This window comes from Rattus rattus, chromosome 17, assembly GCF_011064425.1.
Source record: "Rattus rattus isolate New Zealand chromosome 17, Rrattus_CSIRO_v1, whole genome shotgun sequence".
In the NCBI taxonomy this organism is placed as follows: Eukaryota; Metazoa; Chordata; class Mammalia; order Rodentia; family Muridae; genus Rattus; species Rattus rattus.
Genome location: NC_046170.1, coordinates 32,548,040 through 32,571,889, shown reverse-complemented (window position 1 = coordinate 32,571,889; position 23,850 = coordinate 32,548,040). Strand labels below are relative to the sequence as shown.

Genomic DNA, 23,850 nt, shown 5'->3' with positions numbered 1-23,850 from the left:
GATGGGTGAAGGAGAGACCTGAAGAGGAAACAAAAGCCATTCCCGGAAGCCATCTTGAGAATCACGACCAAACTAGGGAAATGCCCACTTTGAACAAGTCCATCTATCATCGAGGAGGGAGAGGGTCTCAAGTCACCTGCAAATGAATGTGTCCTTTCTCTGGACGTGGCATCGGTGCCAGCAGGGGCCACACAGCTGGACTCAGTCACATGCCCTGTCACGGTAACGGGGGCTGGACGGCCAGGTTGTAGAGCAGCCTTCAGGGGTGCAATATGGCTGAACTGCACTGCAGAGAGGCAGCCTGTGAAGCCATGGGCTGCAGCCAGTGCGGTCTCCTGGTCGACATCACTGTACTCTACAAAGAAACAGCACAACATGGATCAGAGTGCCAAACAAGAGGGGCAGTGATGCAGATGTACAATACCTTGTATCCATGAACGCAACAGCAAGACATGTCCAACTGCTAATTCTACTGTCTTTATTGAGAGAAATAGGTCTGCTACATCTTTCTGTAAGCAGTGTTGAGACTTCAGGGTTAATGAAGAGAGTATGCAAGCATGGTTCATTAAGAATACTGTAGTCTCTGCAGATGATTAAAATAGTAAGAATGGAAGAGGTTATGAACTAATGAGGGGGTCACATGATTTCATTTTTTCCCCTCCCTTTGAGACAGGGTAGCACAAAGTCCAGGCTACTGTCAACTCCATAAGTTATCAAGGATGACCTTGAACTGTTGAATTGCCTTCCTCTGTCACCACCAAGTGCTTAGATTACAGGAGCTCACCACCATGCCTGGGTTTATTCATTAATGGTGATCAAGCCTAGGATTTTGTGCATGCTAGGCCCCTACCTGTCCAACAGCTACACCTTACCATTACCATTTTAGAATAGATCAGAGTACGTTTATTGTGTGCAGTCAATATTGAGAGATGTGTCCTAGGTTTAGAGATTAGTTCTGCTCAGCTTCTGAGATTCAAGCCAAGAAAGGAAGCAAAGCTAGCGGGAAAATTGGCCTCTGAAGCTCCCTGGTCAATTGCCCAACCTGAGAAGGTCCTCCAACTGAGAGCTCTGCTGACACCGCATGATTTCCACTGAACTCTAAGAGACTAATACCAGCATGTCGCAGAGGCCTAAATCCAAAGGTATTAGGATGTCTCATGCCCAGCCTCAGAACGCTCATATCCCATTGCTTTCTGTCTCAGTGATGGCCTTTTATGAAGAAATAGGTTTGTGACCTCTACAAGTAGATAGCCACTCCTCCCATGTTAACAAGTCTGTTCTGGGTCAGAGATTAATTCTAATGCTAAAATATTAATTGCTAATTTAAGAGCTAACAAATAATACAGACAGCAGTTGTTTTACCAGAATTAACTGGGAACAAAACTAATTATTGTAGAGCGGTTTTGCTTTGTTTTGTTATGGTTTGGTTTGGTTTGGATTGGTTTGGTTTGGTTTGGTTTGATTTGGTTTAGTTTGGTTTGGTTTGGTTTGATTTGGTTTTTGAGACACGGTCTTACATAGAGCAGGCCAGCCTTCGAGTCACTACTTAGCTGAGGGTGACTCCTGATCCTCAGACATCGATTTCCCAAGCACTAGGATCACAGACATAGACCACCCTCTGCTTTTACTCTAGCATTTTAAAATGTAAAGATCATCACACTATGATGTATGCATCCGTCCAACAGGCTCAAAAATGACACCGTCACCTTCCCTTACAGACACACATGTGTGCACGAAGATAGGCCTTTTTCTGTCAATAATATAACAGACACTAGGAGTTTATTGAGAGTATGAAACACACTGTTTTATGGGATTTTTGTCTTATTTTTTAAATTTCACAGTGGCCACAGGAATATCATTTTGCTGCCACAAAGACGTGACACTTAGGTTCGGAATTGTTATTAATGAGTTATCTGTAGCTACAGGGTTGTGGACAACACATTCTGGACCCCAGACCTACTGGAAAGCCCAAATCACAGGTTCCTTTTGTTCACGGATCACTTTATGGTTCAGCCTTTCCCTCGCTGTCCTCGTATCTCCGGCAATGTCTTTTGCTGTTGTTGCTTTGAGGGCTCTCTGGGCTTGAACATTATTTTTTAAGTAACTCCAGGCATCTCAATTCTGAGCCTGTCATTTCTTGTAATAGCTAGGTTTCCGAAGACCATTTTCCTTTGGCTCCATTTTCATTCGCATTTTATATCTAATGATAAAAAATAACATTGATGAAAGGTTTCCTATTATGAGATTCATTCTCTATAAAAAGAATCCTGGAGATTAGGGACACAGCATCACTTTTTGGTTATGGCCTTTAATCATTTCCAGAAGAGTTCATCATCTCCTTCTTAATTAGCCATACTTAAAATCCTCTGTTCATTAACCCGAGAGACCTTAACGGTAGCGGTGGAAAGGCTCAACAGAGCTAACTCTCAGACGAAGGACAGAAGCAAAAGGAATCCAGCTGCTATACATGCACAGATGTTGTCATAACGGCCTCCGAGGACAGGTATCTGGGACCAAGTAACTGCCTTCGGAGTCTGAGGCCTGATTCTCTGGTTCTCTTCCCTAGATAAGGATAGCAGTGAGCATTTATCACTCTGTGACTCACACAGGAGATCAAGGGCTCCAGAAATATATCACTGACCCTTGTGATAATTTGTCAACTCGACACAACTTAAGAATCACCTGCGAAGAGAGTCTCCGTGAGGAATTATCTAGATCCAGTTAATCTAGGCACATGTCCACAGGGGACTGTCTTAATTAAGGTAATTGATGTGGGAAGCGCCAGCCTACTGTGGGTAGGACGATTTGCTAGGCATGGGCAGTGATCTGTAGAAGAGTGGAGAGATTGTGTTGATCACAGGCAGGCAAGCCAATGCGCATGCTCCCATTAGTAATATCTCTGTGCTCTACTGTAGATGTGATGCGCTTAGCTGGTTCAAGATCCTGCCTTGACTTTTCCATGATTGGAATTGAAAGCTAAATGGAATTTCTTTCATCCCTCAGCACCTGATGTTGGGCTCTTTCACCATACAGAAACAAAAATCTTTCAGTCTACCATCATACCAGTCACACTGACAAATGTACAAACCCTCAATATGTGTGAGTTCCACATTCTCACATTGAAGGAACCACAGACCCAAACTATCTCTTTCAAATGCTATCTCACACCAAATGCTCATCCCTGAAAACATACATGTAGCTGACATGGTACAAACTGAGCAGGTTATATTTCTATGCATATATGCACGCGATAGCAAGTAGTTTAGAAGAGAGCATGAATATGAAAGAGACCTAGGGGGGGACATATGTAAGAATTTTGGAGGGAGGAATGGGAAGGGTAAAATGTAATTTTGTTATAGTCTCAAAAATTAAAAGAAGTTTAAAAAATAAAAAAGAAAGTCAGTTTAAATATTCACTAGCGTGACATGCCAACCTTCACAAGTTAGGTTCTAAAGGATGGCATAATTATGTTTCAAATTATGTGTATTTTTTCCCACTGGGAAAAAAGAGACTATGCGGAGTATGGCACACATTTCCTTAACATTGTTCACTAAACAATAGAGTATAATGACTAATTGTATAGCATTTCCATTGTCTTAGGTATTATGAGCAACCTAGGCATGACTCTAAATATGTGGGAGGCATATGCAGGCTATATATTAAGAACCTCACATTTTATGATTCACTAGACCATCTGCAGACTTTTGTATGCACTGGATTTTTAGAACAAATTGCCCGTGTTTAGTTGGACAACTATAAGTTCAGGCCTACAGATATTTATAGAAACTCTTATTTTAGGAATAGTTTATGTTAGGAACATTTTATAACTCTGATGATTTCTTAAAATGGCATATATGTTAATGTCAATACTTGTCATATTTTCTACAATGTTCACACATTGAATAAAAGTTATGGAAGCTTTTAAAATATTCTTAAGTTTTGAGCCAAAAAATAATATAGTAAAAATTTATTTCCCTAGTGAAAAATGCCCAGTTCATAGCATAGTCTGAAAAATCAAAGTTTTAAAAAGTGATAATATTTTTATCAGTGAAACTGCTGTAAAAAACTTATATCCCTCAAAGTTGAAATGGGTACTTAATCCTTTACAGTTTATTATTGTCAGAACCAAGAAGGTAGGAATGAGTCCCCTGGTGTTCAGGTACCTACACTTTAGTCAGAGGACACAAAATAAACATGGAAATAGAAACTAGAAATGTTTCTTCTATGTAGGAAGTAACCTGGACATTTCAGTGATTGTGTGTCAGTTAGGGATTGGTCATTATGGATTGGGGTACCTTTTGTGCTCACTGTAATAATGCCTCTTACTATGGGGTTGTTTTCCCCTTTATGTTGGAGTTTAGTACTGAACATCTGGCCCTATTTTTTCTTTTTGATGTATCTTATACTCTTGTGAGTCTACCTTTTGCTTTCCGTGGGTTATTTCTTTCAATACTCTTCAGGGGACATAGTAAATCAGTAAATCCTTTCTTTTTAAGACATAGTTATTTTTATTACGTTTTATTATGTGTAGCTGTGTGTCTGCACATGGATATGTGAACATGTGTTACAGGTGGCTGTGAGCTGCCCAGTGAGGATGCTGGGAACTAAACTCAGGTCCTTGAAGAGAACAGCAACTATTCTTCCCCACTGAGCAACCTCCCCACCCCCACAGAGCAAAGCCTTTCAACAGGCTCAGCTTTAACATAGCTTGGCAATTTTCACAGAATCCACGTGGCTATTGTTTGGAACGCACCTTTTCGATCACTCTGGGATGGACTTTTATTCAGCCCGTGTCTCCTCTGCAACTTCTGCAAATCTATTCCACTTTCTCGCCCATTAACCATAACTTAAACATCTTTCTTTCGCTTCATCTTCTAGGACCTGAGTTCAAGTGTCAATATAAGTCATTTACTCCAGCTCAGTTTTCAGTTAGTTCTTCTGGTTCTTTGTTTCACATTGCTGTGGTTTACTAGAATCGAATGAAATTACGTGTACTGAGTTTTATCTAAATAGCTTAATTTATGTAGAGGATCTTGATGATTGTTTTTTTTTTTCCTTCTGTTTTCCTTGACGTTGAATCCCTTTTGGTGATTAATTGTGACTGTCAACTTGAGTTTACTGAAAGGAGCCTGGCAGATTAGTGAAAAGCAACATTGGGTGCTTTTGCAATATTCTGCAAACACTGGGTATTTCCTGAAAGCATTGGCCAGGGGAGTAGGGTAATGAAACAGATACCCCTGAATGTGTTAATCATAGAGACAAAAGCCCAGATCTTCATTCTGTTTTTCATTTTCCTAGCTAGTGCACAGTTACTTCCTGCTTCAGGATGGTTGAAACACAGAGACTGTAGATCACACAGGAGTCTGGGTCCCCCTGTAGTGTAATACTGAGCTAAGCTGTCAAGGGAAACCTCTCTTTGCAACAACAAAATGGAAATGTACCAAATATAAGCTCATTGAGAAACAGGGAAAACATGCAAAGTGGTATGCTCTGGTGTTGATCTTTACATGTAATGGTGTAGGGGCCTTGGTAAACCCCACATTCCCTAGGACCTGTAAAACTCAAATGCTCCACATAAAAATTTCCAGGATAACACAAAGATACTCCAGCCCTTAGACAGAGAATCTGAGGACATCTTCCTCACTGGCAGCATCCAGACATGGTTTCTCTACTCAACTAGACCAATGACTCCTTGTTTCAGGACCTTTGGTGGATGAGTTAGCATGGGAAGAAACTTCTAGCAACTTAGCGTTCTTCCTCTCAGAATTCAGTCCAGTTGTGAGACAACATAAATGGGGTAGACTGGCGTTTCTCATAAGCAAATGTGGCCTTAGAAAAGCCTCCACACCCTCTATGTGTTCTGAGAACTATTCTAACAGTGCCAGTAAGCAAAACCTATTTCTTTCCCATTATCTAATCCCTTCAATGCTAACGCAGTATAAAGAGCTAGAAAAGTGAAGGTAGAGGAAAGAATTGAGAACAAACCTTTCCAGCTCTTGTTTCTGGTCATAAAAATCCTCAAGTGACTCAAGGCTTCTGGCTCAGTCTTCCCTATTAAAAAATAAGCCTCGATTGTATATGCCAACAAAGGGAGTAACTTCTGCTCGTGTGAAGAAGAAATCATTTAACAAACAGCCTACAAGAAAAATTGAGTTCCAGGAAATTAGAGTTTGATGGAGTGCCTTTCTATTACAGAGAAAGGAGTGTTTCTAGGAAGATATGGCAGTCAGTGCAAGAACAATGACGAGCAGTGCTTTATAAAATTCCTCGTGGCTCTCATAACCTACTGTGAATTAAAAGTCTAAGAACTCAAACGAGAATAAACGGGAGTGGTTTATAATGTCTTCTGTAGAAAAGGGGGCCAACTGCAAAGAGAGTTTCAGTAACTTTCATATGTAAGATAAAGATAAGGAGGGACTGCCAGGAAGTGGTGTCACGAACCACAGGAACAGCCAAGGCTAGAGCAAGCAGATGCGTTTGCTCCTGTATATATGTACAGGGAACAAAAGCAGGCACGAATGGAAAAGCAAATGGCAAGGTAGATGCCAAGAACTATGAGGACAAAGGAGAAGTTAAATCTCCAGGCGCACACAATGCTCTCAGAGGTGAAACTCAACACCCCAATTCATACAAAAGTTACTTGTAGGTGGCTTTCTCAAGAGCCTTAATTCTCTTTCACTTCAGAAGAGCCTATCTCACCTTAAGTGTCATTAGACATAGATGTACAAAATTGGTATCTTGAAGAAATCTAGTTCTGGTTGGAGAGACAGGGCAATGCTGAAGAGTGCTTGTTACTTTGGCAGAGGACTGGAGTTCAGTTTTCAGAACCCATGGCAGATGACTCACAGACGTCTGTAACTACATCCCCAGAGGATTTGATCCCCGCCTTCTAACCTATGTGTGCATGTGCACTCGCATGTAGAAATGTGCACACATAGACACATAACTGAAACCAAAACAGCATCTTCATCTGAAAATAAAATCAACTTTTCTAAGGAAGCTTGAGCATACCCCCTTGGCTCTGCAGATTTTTACCTAATATATCCTTGGAATGAATATTTTGACCTTCCTAAATATTCCCTTGGGAGACTGAATAGACATGCTTAGACCACATGGTTTTGTTCTGTTTTCTTTGTTCATTTAGACCTGACCTAAATGTCACTGCCTAAATCCAAGGGTATTTCCCCAATCTACCAGCTCAGGAGAGATGAATGATCCTTCTGGTTGTCTCTTGGAAACATACTAATGCAACTGCTGAGTTGAGTGAAAGCAATCTGCAGGTTTTTCAAGTCTCTTCTAACATGGAGAGAAACCCATGAGCAGGTCACAGAACTCAACCATAAAAAGGTAAAGGAAGCATAACCCAACAAAGGCAGAACCGTAACTTGCAACCTACCTTTCCACCATCATCCTGAAGCACCAACAGATTACTGATGTCAATTTTCTTACGTAGTTACATATTTGTCATAAAAAAACAACAAAGACCAATTATAAACCTCATTCAGTTTTTGAGTAGTGATTTTTTTTTTAGTTTTTACAATGAATTAAATTATACCATTATTCAAAATAAGGGCATTTTTCCCCATGAGAAGTTTTATGCAACTTTAAGATTATGTGATTATCTTAATTAGGAGATATTTTAATGTGGTATAATTGTAACCCAATAAAAGCTTAATGAATTATCAAAACAATTTATGCCTACATGTTCCTTTGATTAATTACATCTTAGAGAAATCTCTTATTATAAAATCTCCATAAATGTTTAACTTAGGAAATTTATTGACAAATCATTTGCCTTTTGGAAAAGATTTTTTTAAACTATGTATATACATTGTGTATGCACACCTGTGGGTATGTGTACTTGAATACAGTGACCATGGGAACCAGAAGAGAGCGCTGTATTTCTGGATATGTGTGTACTGGAACCCAAACTTGTATCCTCTGCAAGAGAGCTATGCACTCCTAACCACTGGGATAGCTCTCCTTTCTCTCTGACATGGTAGCTTATGAAAATTGTGAACAACATGCTTACTAAAGAAATGTCATGCCCACCTTTCATGGGAAAGATGAGAATGAAAGGGGTCAGTTTCTCTCCCTCCTCCAGAATTGAATCTGAACTGTAACAACTTGGCTTTTCTCTTCTGACAATGTTAATAAACCTGACTTCCAGGTACAACCCAGGAATAAGTGATTGTTGGTAAAAATGTTAAGTTATCTTTTGCTCCATTATACTTGACAGGAAACACTGATAAGTGCTATTACTGATGCTCTATCCAGCCTTAGAGATCACCATCGGACTAAATTCAATATCTCCTAACTATGGATGTGCCCTCTCCCAACAGTTCTGTGTTCATACTCTGCACTCTGGCCAATACTTCTACTCTCCCCTATTCACACTAGTTCTTTAATAAATTTACTTCAGCTTAACTGCCACATCATAGCTTTATTTGTTTATCTATTCACAGTATAGACACCACATTAAAGCATGTTCATAATTAAATAATGCCTCATTCCTTTTTATTCCAGAATTGTTTTTAACATATAGTTTTTTTTAAATCAGGTTTCTAGATTTTTATCAGGTTTCCTGATACTACTTGCTTTTTGGATCAATGACAACTTTCACTTCCACAGTTGGGAGTTTTTGAAGTGTAAGCAGAGTTCTATGTTTTATGGTGCTTGACAGCCAAATGGTAGCACTGAGTGAGACAGCTCACTGAGAGAAGTGTGCTTGCCCATCCCACAGGAACCACTTACCCATGATTATATGCTCTGACAAAAAGCCCCAATTTCTACCTTATCATTTGTTCTATAATTACAATCAGGAAATATGTTTCTTTTTGCATCATGAATATCCCTTGGGTATTGTGACATGATGCTTCTCAGATCTAGTCCCATAACAGGATTAGGAAAAATGGTGTTTATAAGTGTCTAACAAGAGTCAATTCACAATGACATAAAAGACCCTCTGTAACCGACCCTCATCTGACAAGGACACAGCCTTGAAGTCAGTCTGCCACATTTAAAGTATTTTTTTTAAATCAATAGGTTATAGAACTAATGAATTTTCAAAACTAATTTTTGGCTTTTGTGTCTTTCTTATTCTAACTTGTACTTCCTTTTTAAATTTGATTTAAAAATAAATAGTCATTATTTGAGAATTACCACGCAGCCTATTAATAAAGTTCGTGTCCTTGGGTTATCTAGGTCATCACACTTCTCATTTCTGGCTGGTGAAGTTCAAGTAAGTTTTGCATACAGGAGTCCTGCACATTGGATCTTGTTCTTAAACCTCTTCAGTAGACATTTGATAGACTCGTTTTTTTTCTTGCTGACTAAACTGTATTTATATCTGGCCTAAATCTGCCTGGCAGTAAGTATACTTCTTGGCTCTATAGCCCCAGAAACAAGGACAGCTGAGACATGATAGCACATAGTTATAAGCCATTCCGCAGAATGAGCTGAATAGACATTGGCTTCTCATTTCAATAAACATCTAACACATACAGTTATCCAGGCATATATCTCAAGTCTTAAATTTACAGTAGTTGATGGATTTGAAAAGTAAATGGGATATGGTATATCAATATGGACCTATCTGAAGTGAGTATCCTGGATAAGACCTTAATCCTGCTGCCATAGTTTAAAATCTACTATTTTTTTGCTACAGTGATTAAGTGTAATGGAGACTTAGAAACAGTCACCAGATTTCATGGCACAGTTTGGTATGATTTTCTAAAGCTTTCCCACTTTCTTCAGTATCACCTACTAATATTGAACAATGACAGTATTCCAAGATAATCTTTTTTTATTCCTAATTTTAAAAGAATACTAAGGGCTGGAGAGATGGCTCAGTGGTTAAGACTGACTGCTCTTCCAGAGGTCCTGAGTTCAATTCCCAGCAACCACATGGTGGCTCACAACCACCTGTAATGGGATCCGATGCCCTCTTCTGGTGAATCTGAAAACAATGACAGTGTATTCACATACATGAAATAAATAGGTAAATATTAAAAAAAAGAATATTAAAGAAACCCAAGAGATAATAGAATTTTCTGTTTTTCTGGGCTTTTATCTGTCAAAACAATAAATGATCATAGTTTAAGTTTGTGGCTGAAAATGTAGACAAACTGTAACTAAACAAACATAAGTCAGCTTTATATTCAGCCTCTTACAAGAAATATTAGTGAATTAATTATTTTAAAAATAAGTATTTTGAGGTCTTCATCTGTGCCCAGAGCTAAGGCTGTCCCACAACCCTCTGGACCCAAACCATGCCCAAAGAGAGCTGGTCTCCCAGGAGTGTTCTCATTCCTAAGTCCACAGGTGAGACACCACTTTCATTCGACTGACTGTCCAAAGAGGGACCCACCAGGAGCACACAGGGTACAGGAAATGCCTAGCAACCTGGTACAGGATCCATCCATTCTCCATCTCTACCCAGAGCTTAGGCTGTCCCATAGCCCTTCAAACCCAAAGCCAGACCTGGCAGAGCTGATCTCCCAGGAGTGCTCTCACTCCTAAGATCACAGGCTCACAGGCCCACAAGAGGGACAAGCTCCAGTCAGAAACAGCAAGACCAAGTAACAGAGATAACAAGATGGCAAGAAGCAAGTGCAAGAACCTAAACAGAAACCAAGACTACTTGGCATCTTCAGAACCCAGTTCTCCCACCACAGCAAGTTCTGGATAACCCAACACACCAGAGAACCAAGATTTGGATTTAAAAATCACATCTCATGATGATGATAGAAGACTTTAAGAAGGACATTAATAACTCCTTTAAAGAAATTCAGGAGAACACAGGTAACCAAGTAGAAGCCCTTAAAGGGGAAACACAAAAATTCCTTAAAGAGTTACAGGAAAACACACGGAAAAAAGGTAAAGTAATTGAACACAACCATCCAGGATCTAAAAATGGAAATAGAAACAATAAAGAAATCACAAAGAGAGACAACCTTGGAGATAGAAAACCTAGGAAATCCATCAGGAATCAAAGATGCAGGCATCACCAACAGAATCCATGAGGTTGAAGAGAGAACCTCAGGGGCAGAAGATACCATAGAAAATATTGACACAATGGTCAAAGAAAATGCAGAATGCAGAAAGCTCCAAACCCAAAACATCCAGGAAATCCAAGACACAACGAGAAGACCAAACTAAAGATAATAGGTATAGAAGACAGTAAAGATTCCAAACTTAAAGGGCCAGTAAGTATTGTCAACAAATTATAAAAGAAAATATCCCTAACCTAAAGAAAGAGATTTCCATGAACATATAAGAAGCCTACAGAACTCCAAATAGATTGGATCAGAAAAGAAATTCCTTTCATCACAAAATAATCAAAACACCAAGTGTACAAAACATAGAAAGAATATTAAAAGCAGTAAGGGAGAAAGGTCAAGTAACATTATAGAAAGGCAGAGCTATCAGAATTATACCAGACTTCTCAACAGAGAGTAGGAAAGTTAGAAGATCCTGGGCAGATGTGATAGAGACACTAAGAAAACCCAAATGCAAGCCCAGGCTACTATATCCAGTAAAACTTTCAAATACCATGGATGGAGAAAGCAAGATATTCTGTGACAAAACCAAATTTACACAATATCATTCCACAAATCCAGCCCTACAAAGAATAAAAGAAAACTTCTACACAAGGAAGGAAATTACACCACAGAAAAAGCACGAAAGTAACTTTCATGCAACAAACCAGAAGAAGATAGCCACACAAACATGATTCTACATCTAACAACAAAAATAACAGGAAACAAAATCACTATTTCTTAGTATCTCTTAACATCAATGGACTTAATTACCCAATAAAAATACATAGACTAATGGACTGGATATGTAAAAAGGACCTAGCATTTTGCTGCATACAGGAAATGCACCTCAGTGACAAAGACAGACACTACCTCAGAATAAAAGGACGGAAAGAAATTTCCCAAGCAAATGGTCCCAAGAAACAAGCTTAAATAGCCATTCTAATATCAAATAAAATCAACTTTCAACCAAAAGTTATCAAAAAAGATAAGGAAAGATACTCCATATTCATTAAAGGAAAAAATCTACCAAGATGAACACTAAATTCTGAATATCTATGCTTCAAACACCCACATTCATAAAAGAAACTTTACTAAAGCTCAAAGCATATATTGTACCACACAGAATAATAGTGGGAGACATTAACACCCCACTCTCATCAATGGACAGATCATAGAAATAGAAACTAAACAGAGACACAGAGCAAGTAACAGAAGTTATGAACCAAATGGATTTAACAGATATCTATAGAACATTTCATCCTAAAACAAAAAAGAATATACCCTCTTCTCAGCACCTCATGGCACCTTCTCCAAAACTGACCATATAATTGGTGACAAACCAGGCCTCAATAGATATAAGAAGATTGGAATAATCCCATGCACTTTTTCAGATCACCATGAACTAAGGCTGGTCTTCAATAACAACAGAAACAACAGAAAGCCCACATACACATGAAAGCTGAACAACGCTAATTTGGCCAAGGAAGAAATAAAGAAAGAAATTAAAGACTTTTTAAAATTTAATAAAAATGAAGGCACAACATATCCAAACTTATGGGATACAATAAAAGCAGTGCTAAGAGGAAATCTCATAGCTTTGAGTTTCTCCAAAAAGAAACTAGAGAGAGCATATACTAACAGCTTGACAGCACACCTGAAAACTCTAGAAGAAAAAGAAGCAAATACACCCAAGAGGAGTACACAGCAGGAAATAATCAAACTCAGAGCTGAAATCAACCAAGTAGAAACAAAAAGAACTATGCAAAGAATTAAAAAAAAAAACAAAACCCAGGAGCTGGTTCTTTGAGAAAATCGACAAGATAGATAAACCCTTAGCCAGACTAACCAGAGGGTACAGAGACAGTCTTCAAATTAACAAAATCATAAATGAAAAGGGAAACATAACAACAGAAACTGAGGAAAAATTATCAGATCCTACTACAAAAGCCTATTCTCAACAAAACTGGAAAATCTGGAGCAAATAGACAATTTTCTAGACAGATACCAGGTACCAAAGTTAAATCAGGATCAGATAAACCATCTAAACAGTCCCACAACCCCTAAAGAAATAGAAGCAGCCATTAAAAGTCTCCCAACCAAAAAAAGCCCAGGATCAGATGGGTTTAGTGTAGAATTCTATCAGACCTTCAAAGAAGACCTAATACTAATACTGTCCAAACAATTCCACAAAATAGAAACAGAAGGGACACTATCCAATTCATTCTTTAAAGTCATAATCTTGATTATACCTAAACCACACAAAGACCCAACAAAGAAAGAGAACTTCAGAACCATTTCCCTCATGAATATCAATGTGAAAATACAATTCTCACAAACAGAATCCAAATACACATCAAAACGACCATTCACCATGATCAAGTAGGCTTCAATCCCAGGAATTCAGGGATGGTTCAATATATGGACATTCATCAATGTAATCCACTATATAAACAAACTCAAAGAAAAAAACCCACATGATGCTCTTATTAGATGCTGAGAAACCATTTGAAAGAACTCCATACCCCTTCATGATAAAAGTCTTGCAAAGACCAGGAAATTCAAGGCCCATACCTAAACATAGTAAAAGCAATATACAGCAAACCAGTAGCCAACATCAAACTAAATGGAGAGAAACTTGAAGCAATCCCACTAAAATTAGGGACTAGACAAGGCTACCCACTCTTTCCCTACCTATCCAATATGGTACTTAAAGTCCTAGCCAGAGCAATCAGATAAAAAAAGGAGGTCAAAGGGATACAAATTGGAAAGAAAGAAGTCAAAATATCACTATTTGCAGGTGATATGACAGTATACTTAAGGGATCACAAAAATTCCACCAGAGAACACCTGAACCCAATAAACAACTTCAGCTAAGTGGCTAGATATAAAATTAACTCAAATAAATCAATAGCCTTCCTCTACAGAAAGAATAAACATGCTGAGAAAGAAATTAGGGAAATGACACCCTTCACCATAGTCACAAATAATATAAAATACCTTGGTATGACTGTAAACAAGCAGGTGAAATATTTGTATGACAAGAACCTCAAGTCTCTGAGGTAAGAAATTGAAGATCTCAGAAAATGGAAAAAATCTCCCATGTTCATGGATTGGTAGGATCAATATAGTAAAAATGGACATCTTGTCAAAAGCAATCTACAGATTTAATGCAATCCCCATCAAAATCCCAACTCGATTCTTCATAGAGTTAGAAAAAAACAATTTGCAAATTCATTTGGAATATCAAAAAACCCAGGATAGTGAAAACTATTCTTAACAATAAAAGAACTTCTAGGGGAATCGCTATCCCTTAACTCAAGCTGTAATACATGAGAGCAATCATGATAAAAACTGCATTGGTATAGAAACAGGCAGTAGATGAATGGAATAGAGTTGAAGACCCAGAAATGAACCCACACACCTATGGTCACTTGATCTTTGACAAAGGAGCTAAAACCATCCAATGGAAAAAAAGAATTCAACAAATGGTGCAGGTTCAACTGGAGATCAACATGTAGAAGAATGCAGATCAACCCATTCTTATCTCCTCATACAAAGCTCAAGTCCAAGTGGATTATAAAACCAGATACACTGAATCTAGTAGAAAAGAAAGTGGGAAGAACCTTGAACACGTAGGCACAGGGGAAATTTTCCTGAACAGAATACCACTGGCTAATGTTCTAAGATCAAGAAGCGACAAATGGGACCTTATAAAATTGCAAAGCTTCTGTAAGGCAAAGGACACTGTCAACAGTACAAAATGGCAACCAACAGATTGTGAAAAGGTCTTTACCAATCCTACAACTGATAGAGGGCTAATATCTAATATATACAAAGAACTCAAGGATTTAGACTCCAGAGAACTAAATAATACTGTTAAAAATGAAGTACAGAGCTAAACAAAGAATTCTCAGCTGAGGAACATCAAATGGCCAAGAAACACCTAAAAATTGTTCAACAGCTTTAGTCATCATGGAATTGCAAATCAAATAGCTCTGAGATTCTACCTCATACCATTCAGAATGGCTAAGATCAAAAACTCAGGTGACAGCAGATGTTGGTGAGAATGTGGAGAAAGGGGAATACTTTTCTATTTTTGGTGGGATTGCAAGCTGGTACAACCACTCTAGAAATCAATCCAGCAGTTCCTCAGAAAATTAGACAGTGCTACCTGAGGTACCAGCTATACCACTCCTGGACATATACCCAAATATGCTCCAACATATAACAAGGACACGTGCTCCATTGTGTTTATAGCTGTCTTATTTATAATAGCCAGAAGCTGAAAACACCCAGATGTCCCTCAACAGAGGAATGGATACAGAAAATGTGGTACATCTACATAATGGAGTACTGCTCAGCTATTCAAAACAATAACTTCGTGAAATTCTTAGGAAAATGGATGGAAATGGAAAATATCATCCAGAGGGAGGTAACCCAGTCACAAAATAACACACTTGGTATGCACTCACTGATAGGTGGATATTAGCCCCAAAACTTGGAATATAATTCACAGACCATATGAAGCTCAAGAAGAAGAAAGACTAAAATGTGGATGAATCAGTCCTTCTTAGAAGGGGGACCAAAATACTTATAGGAGGAAATAAAGGGACAAAGAGTGGAGCAGAGACTGAAGGAAAGGCCATCCAGAGATCCATCCCATATGCAGCCACCAAACCCAGTCACTACTACTGATGCCAAGAAGTGCTTCCTGACAGGAGCCTGATATGGATGTCTCCTGAGAGGCTGTGCCAGAACCTAACTGATACAGATTAATATGCTTGCAGCTGAGCATGGGGACCACAATGGAGGAGTTAGAGAACAGACTGAAGGAGCTGAAGGTGTTTGCAACCTCATAGTAGGAACAACAGTATCAACCAACCAGACGCCTCCCAGGAACTAAACTACTGTTATGGGAGTGGCACTATTAGAAGGTGTGGCCTGGTTGGAGAAAGTGTGTCACTGTTGGCGTGGGCTTGGAGATCTTCCTCCTAGCTGCCTGAGGATGTCCAGTCTGTTCCTGGCTTCCTTAGGATGGAGATGTAGAACTCTCAGCTCCTCTTGCACCATGCCTGCTTGGAGGCTACCATGCTTCCACCTGATGACAATAGACTGAACCTCTGAACCTGTAAGCCACCTCCAATTAAATATTGTCATTTATAAAACATAAGTATTTTTATATGTTTTAATTCGGAAAGAAATAGGCTCATTTCATATAAAGTACAACTAGAGCGCATTATATTCAATTATATACACAAGATCATGGTACAATTACTGTAAGCATCTTTCTATAAGCTCTAACAGAACAGATGTGATGGTTACATCATTGACCATGGCTCTGTATATGCAGCAGGTATTTACAAACCATGAGTTGAATTAATATATGAACGAATGAGACACAGGGACTAAACCAAAACCAAATAGCATATTTGATGAACATGAGCCCATAAAAATGTGCCTCAGAGATCTTCAGCTAGACCCGAGCTGCTGGCTTCTCAGGCTACCTCATACTCATGACGATGTGATTCTTCTCACAGACTACTCCTAGCCAAGGACTAAGAACAGCATGCATTGTAATTCCTCACAATAATGGTACTCCTCTGATTTGACTCAAGAGCTCCCGAAAGACTCTGGCGACCTGGCCTTTTTTAGACTGAACAGTGGTATAATAGACTTCTGTTTCAACCCCATTCTGCCTATCTGTTATGATAGTTGCATAACTCAGCCAGCTCCCTCTGTGTTTGCATGACTCAGCCAACCCCCTCTATGTTTTCTCTTGCAGGGTTCTCTAAATAAAAATCTCACAGTGTTTACTCTCTTCTTGGCAAATGTTTCTCAAAAGACCTCTACTAAAACAACACAGAACTTCAAAAGTGAGCAACACTCTGGAAAACCAATATCTTTGTTAACCAGTTTGTTAATCTATTTTGTGACAACTTAACATATTATTACTATAATATACTAATATATACTCTAATAATTTATAATGAATTCATATGCCACACAAAGTTTGACTACAAGTTACTAATTGCTTTTGAATTACAAATGATTAGTCCTCTGTCTAGATCCACACCTAAGGTACATGCTAAGTAAATTATCAGTTATACTTCTGGGAGAGTACATTGATTTAAACTATGAAGTTCATTGCTCAGTTTGGATTTTAATCATAATTTTTTAACAGGGGTGATATACATTTCAATAAAAACATTAACCTCACTAATCCATATGACTATCCTACATTCATCATTCTACAGCTTTGCTGAGACAATCCTCTTCAGAGTACGCTTTTGAATGAATTATTTTATAATACATTTCACATATGTCTGCTCTCAAAGATATTTTGTCAGAAATCCTGACATTAAATTTGAGGCTAAATATGATATCAATATTGTTCATAACTTAGAATGTTGGTCATATATTGTGCATTTTATATCTGTGCCTCATTTCATAATCTGATAGATACAAAAGCTCTTGAAATTGGGAGTTTTTTATTCATTTGTTTATTTTTATTAGTTTATACTATTGTATGAGGAAGACCATGCACAGAAACCCTTCTTAATATGTCTTTTTGATATTAAGAATGTAATATTGGTTTATGCCTCCTCTCATGGACAGAATAGAGTCTAATAATAAATAATACAGTCGGGCTGGAGAGATGGCCCAGTGGTTAAGAGCACTGACTGCTCTTCCAGAGGTCCTGAGTTCAATTCCCAGCAACCACATGGTGGCTCACAACCATCTGTAAAGAGATCTGATGCCCCCTTCTGGTGTATCGGAAGACAGCTACAGTGTACTTATATATAATAAATGAATAATAAATAAATAAATAAATAAATAAATAAATAAATAAATAATACAGTCCAAATGATGGGCACACTTTTACACTATTAGATATTGACCTTTAGTTGTATGAATAAAATTACCCATGTACACCTAGGCTTAGTGGAAGGCTTCTTTGAGTTTTCCAATCAACTAGGAGGTTTTCCACAAACTGTCATCAGCTCGGGGTATGGCTCCGTCTTCTGGTACCTCCCCCGTGCCTCATCCTGGCTTTGTCTTGGGGTCTCATCACTGCCCTTCTAGTTGTCCCATAGCACAGAGTCAGGAAGTCATCAGAGAGAAGAAATTAGCTCCATAGCTAAAATCAGGTTGGGCTGGAATATTGATGTGATTTTTTTTTTTGTTGCTGCTGCTGCTATTTACAGTCGTTGACTTGGTCTCTTAATAAAGTGTAGGCCTGGTTTCAATTTTATTTAAAATTAAATTTAAAAATAAATTTTCTTAACCTGCCTCATTTACATATTTATGGAGTTCGGTGTGATATTTCAATCCATGTACATGGTAAGTTTTGACCAAATCAAGGATCTAGCATTTTCTATTTTCTTATTATTTCTTTACATTTGGAGCCTGTAAGAGCCTCTGTTCTGGTTCTGCATAAAGTAAATAGCACGTTATTATGAACTGTCTACACCCCACTGTGCAGTGGAACACTGACCTTTCTCCTATCTTACTGTATGCTCCTCCCCTTTCTTCACCCGTTGCAACCTCTACTAATCTTTATTTTGCATTCAAATTGACTCTTTTGGGCATCCTCATGGAGGAGATGACATAGAGCATTTGCCTTTCTGGGTCTGGCTAACTTTCTTTAACCCGATGACCTCTAGCTCTATCTACTTTGCCGCAAATGACAGGATTTCATTCTTTCTCAAATTCCCGTTGGCTTTCTGTGCAGTGCTGTTGCTATAAGTGGAATAAAACACTGTTGTTAGGAAAAGAAATGATCTGAACAACACCTTCTTTATGCATCCGTACCTAAATCACCAATTCACGAAGGCCAACACACTCACCTCCACACCAGCCTGAAATGATAGAAACATTTCCCTGAAGTAGGCGTAGAGATTTCTCAGTGTCGCAGTGGAGAAATGTATTCTCATTTTAACTGAGGGTCTAACTAATGCTTTGGTTTTGTTTCTTTTTTTTTTTTTTTTTAAAACTTTCCCCATTGGAAAGAGTTGATCAAAAAGAAAAGAATTCATAATTCATACTGAATTCAGGAAGGCCAAAGAAGTGCAAGAGAGTGGTAAATGGGAATGGGTTGCATGATGTCCACACTTTAGTAAGTTGTGTCTGCAAGAACAGCAGGCCGTGTTGTGACCTGGGAGACAGAGTTCACACGGTTTTGCTCACTCTCAAGGTTAAAAGTCTTAACATATAAACTAGACTCTCTCACTGTATTTAAAGACTGCTAGTAAATATTTCAGTATCTACATAGCTTAATGCATTTAAACAGGTCTTTAAATCTGGGATGCTGAAAAATGATCAAGTCACAACATTGGCTTCAAACAGGAATGCCCAGAGTTCAGCAAGACTGCTGTGTTCCGCCCTCTCAGCTGTAAGTCTGCACGAGCCCGACAGTGTGTGCTGTGAGAGCACTGTATGTAAAGCCTGGTGAGGACTCTCGGCAACTTCTCATGTTCCCGGTTGTCTGTATCAGTTTCCAGAGTGGCCGTAGATACTGTCCTGCTAACTATGTATTAAATTTGAATTTTTTTTGAGATAGCATAGTTACATTCCTCCCTTTCTTTTTCCTCCCTCCAAACCCTCCTGTATGCCCCTTCCTGTTAACCTTCAAATTCATGATTGCATGGATATGTGTGTGTGTGTGTGTGTGTGTGTGTGTGTGTGTGTGTGTGTGTGTGTACGTCCATATAGACATATATTCATGCAATAACAATGAATGGAAAAGAGATCATGAATTTGAAGAACAGGAAAACATATGTATATATGCATGTATACATATATGTATAAGAATACATATACGTATATATGTATACATCATATACATACACATATACATATTCTTAAATAACCCACTCAGTCCATACAATGCTTCTTGTATATATGTTTCAGAGCTGACTGACTGGGTATGCTTTCCCACCTCTTTTCCCTCTCCTAGCTTTCCTTAGTTTCCCGTCGTGCTTTGTGGACTCCTTATCAACCCTGATGTGCCTATACGTGTTATCCTTGTTCAAGTTTGTTTTTTTTTTTTTTAAGACAGGTTCTTCCTGTATATACCAGACTATCTGCTAACTGTCTCGGCTTCCCAAATATCAGTATCATATTATACGCCACCAACTCAACTACTCATTGCTATATGCACTTAAATTTTATTTAACCTAAAAGTACTAAGTGTAAGTGTTCACACTCATAGGTTCGAGGGCAGATTGTTTCATCTACTGCTACACATCTGGCTTAGGATCTGAGTCCATCCTAAAGCTACACGGTAAAATAGAATCACCGTCTTATTTATATGCAATAAGCTGGATGCTACGTGCTCCTCAGAGCAAATGATACGTCAATGTTAAATACTTAGGTATATGATATAATCATATAGTATGTATAATTAACCCTGTAAGGCTCACTTAGAATTTTTCATTACGTTTCCAAATAACTAAGTCGTGTTGAGGATACATATATATTTTAATGGCCATTGAGATTTAGGGTAGTTTTGCTGCTTGGAGAACAGGAGCACATAATTTTGGTGCTCATTGCACTACTGAAAGCCTATAAATATTTATAAAGTTAGCTATTAACCTTCTCCAGGGCCAATATTTTGATCATTCACCCATGGGTTTAATCAAACATTCTCAGGAGTTTAAGATGATGTACAGGAAACATAAGGAATGATTAATCCAGGTACAAATAACTGACAAGGTCAAAAGATAAAAGATTACATTGGACAAAAATATTCCAGGTTGCTACCAAATATCAGATAGGAATGAAAACCAGGCTACAGAAAGCTCCCTTCTATAAAATAATAGGACAAATTAATACTCAGTTGTTCATGTATAACTGAAAATAAAATGTTTTACATAGATTTCTCGGGTTTCCATATAGTCCTTGTTGGTAACTGAGTTTTTATTATGTTTTTTAGAGGTAGGATATATTTATTTTAATGTGATTGCTAATGAAAATGAGTAAGAATTACAAGGCATTTAGGTGTGTCTAAGTAAGAGTGTCTGGAAATACATTACGCAGCAGATGAAACATGGCACAAAGCACAGCCAAAATCATGTTCCCCAAATGGAGTTGCCTCAGCTCTCATTTCCTCAACACCTCATTCCAGTTTCACCGTGAGGTGAAGGTCTCTATATTTTCCAAACATGCTCATGACTTTCTTTGTTGCTATGATCAGATGTTTGGCAAGAACTCCAAGACAGGAAGTGTTACCTTGGCTTGTAAGCAGAGCGGTACAAAGCAAAATGGAGAGGAAGAAGACAGGATTGGAAGAGGCCCTATGGTGACTGGAATATGCAGGTACCTAGGACACCTACTTCTGTCCTATCTTAGTGGAACAGGAAGGAGTGAACAGGAAGTAGAGCTGGGCTATAAAGCATCAAATCTACCCACGGTGATAAACGTCATCTTTCAAGGCTCCACATTCTAAAGGTTATAGCAACAACACTAGCTGGAGATCGCAAGCACATGAGCCTATAGGGACATGTGACATTCAAACAGTAGCAGCTGACCGATACATCCATGGCTGTTCCTACCTTGATATGTTTGACGGAGGAAAATACATGCTTCATTATTGCCTTAGTTAGGGTTGCCATTGCTGTGATAACACACCATGGCCAAAAGCAACTTGGGGAGGAAAGGGTTTATTTCACTCATGGTTCCATATGACAGTTCATCATCAAAAGCAGTGAAGGTAGGAAGTCAAACAGGGCAGGAACCTGGAGGCAGGAGCTGATGCACAGGCCATGCTCAGCCTGCTTTCTTATAGAGCGCAGGACCACTAGCCCAGGGATAGCACCACCCACAATGGACTGAGACCTCCCTTATTAATCATTAATTAAGAAAATACCCTACAGGCTTGATGACAGCCTGAGCGTATGGACACATTTCCTTAATTGAGGGTCCCTCCTCTTAGATGACTTTAGCTTGTCTTAAGTTGACATGAAACTATCTAGCATGAATATGATGGCTGACACATGGCAGAGATCAGTGCTGTCTTCAGTCAAAGGAAATCACTACTATTGATAGATACGTCCATCATTGATTACTCCCCAACTAAAATAAGGCAACATATTCCTTTTGACATGATAAGGTGTGTGTGTGTGTGTGTGTGTGTGTGTGTGTGTGTGTGTGTGTGTGTGTATTCTGATTCATGCTTACACATTATTACTAGGAAAGAGAGTCTTTCTTTTACTTACCTAGCATCCTCCCCAGTACCAAAGATTTGACTGCACTGAATTCTGTTCCTGATGACAAGTAGGTTTGTCTCCTTGTATTCTCATCAATCTATAAAATTATTAGCCATCCAAATAACCAATGTTTTGTGGCAAGAAAAATAAGAGGAAGCAAAGAAAGAAAAAAAAGGAAATTGTTATTAGGGTTTTATGATAATTTAAGAAAGTGAAATTTAAAGATACTTTAAGAAAGTGAAATTTAAAAACGTAATTAAAAATCGGATGCTTTTTAATCTATGCTTAGATACCTATTCATTTTTACCATCGTTCCCTTTAGTGTTTGACCCATCTCCACTACATAAGAAACCCAAATTTGGCAAAGCCAACAAAAAGACATGTGTTATTTTTTCACTTCAATAATTTTTCTTAGCCTGGGAGTTTTACTGGAGTCATGCAGCTAAGAAATTTTCTTCTATGCAGAGCTGAAACATTAGTGGTTTTCTGCAAAAGCTGCTAAGGTGAGTAATTCCATTTTGCAGTGAATCACATCCTTTCTTCAAACTTATTCTGATACTTTAGTCATTATTTTCTGTTGTAGGATGATTGCAGCATTTATACCTATCTAAAGTGAGTGGGTTTCCCATGAGGACTGATAGTCCCACCAGTGGGTCTTTGAGAAACTAGGCATCATTTCCTTTCTGAGCAAAATAAAACATGCAAGGCAAGTGTGGCATTTTAAGCATCCGGTATTAATAACACCTCAGAAAGGTTTGCCAAAACCACAAAGAGGGAGTTGGGGAACACCTGACCACATTTGACGAGTTTTATCTATGGTCTATCAAATACCACTGGAAGATGTCCTTACTACTGTGATTCATGATTAATGTTCTGCTCTAGGTGCCCCATGGCAGGGTGTCACGTGACCGTTGGAGAATCTCTGTTACCTCCACAAAGACCATCCCTTCTTCTCTGTTGATCTTTATATGGTGAAGCTGCCCATCAGCCATGCTCTTTAAGTCAAAGCTGATGACGTCAGGTTCGTGATACTTATTTAGCCTGTATCTTATCTGCAAACTTCCTGAAGTAGAAAAGAAGTTACATTTTTAGTAAAAATTCCATTTTAAAGCCACTTATAAAACACTCTAGTCCTTCCCATTTTTTTAATATAGTCACTTCCAGAGAAAGATTCACCAGCACTCATTTGGGCGTGTCTCCAAAACCTCACCTCTGAAAGTCAGTTCCTTGGTGAAATTACAATATTTTCTAAATCAAGAGTAGACATATTGGTCATGAACTGACTCCTGAAAAAATCTTTAATGTCATTCATATAGGTCAATTCTGACATTATTATGTACAGATCATAACACTAATCTCTACAAAAAAGAAATGCAACCAGAGGTATTGGTACAATGCCATTTACTGTTCAATGCTGCTACAGCATTCTTTCTACATCACCTCACTTTTTAAAAATATCCTTCTCATACCCTGGAAAGACAACTGAGGGATGGAACTTTGAGCAAATGTAGTTTTACACAAGAACAGAGCTGTTTCCAGGGGATCATGAGTGTAGACTTTGGAAGGAAATTAAAGTGAAATAAATGAGTTTTAGCCAAATT

The 23,850-nt window shown here is 38.4% G+C and overlaps 1 protein-coding gene across 2 annotated transcripts in view; it reads right to left on the bottom strand.

Moving 5' to 3' along the window:
* The window catches only part of Cntnap4 (contactin associated protein family member 4), a 665,755-nt gene that overhangs the window by 6,903 nt on the left and 635,002 nt on the right, over positions 1-23,850 (bottom strand). For both annotated transcript variants that reach the window (XM_032888111.1, XM_032888110.1), the window contains 3 exons: positions 23,179-23,312; positions 22,259-22,346; positions 137-355 (listed from right to left, as the gene is read on the bottom strand). In XM_032888111.1, the coding sequence (XP_032744002.1) occupies positions 137-355; positions 22,259-22,346; positions 23,179-23,312 (441 nt within the window). The remainder of the gene's footprint in view (positions 1-136; positions 356-22,258; positions 22,347-23,178; positions 23,313-23,850) is intronic.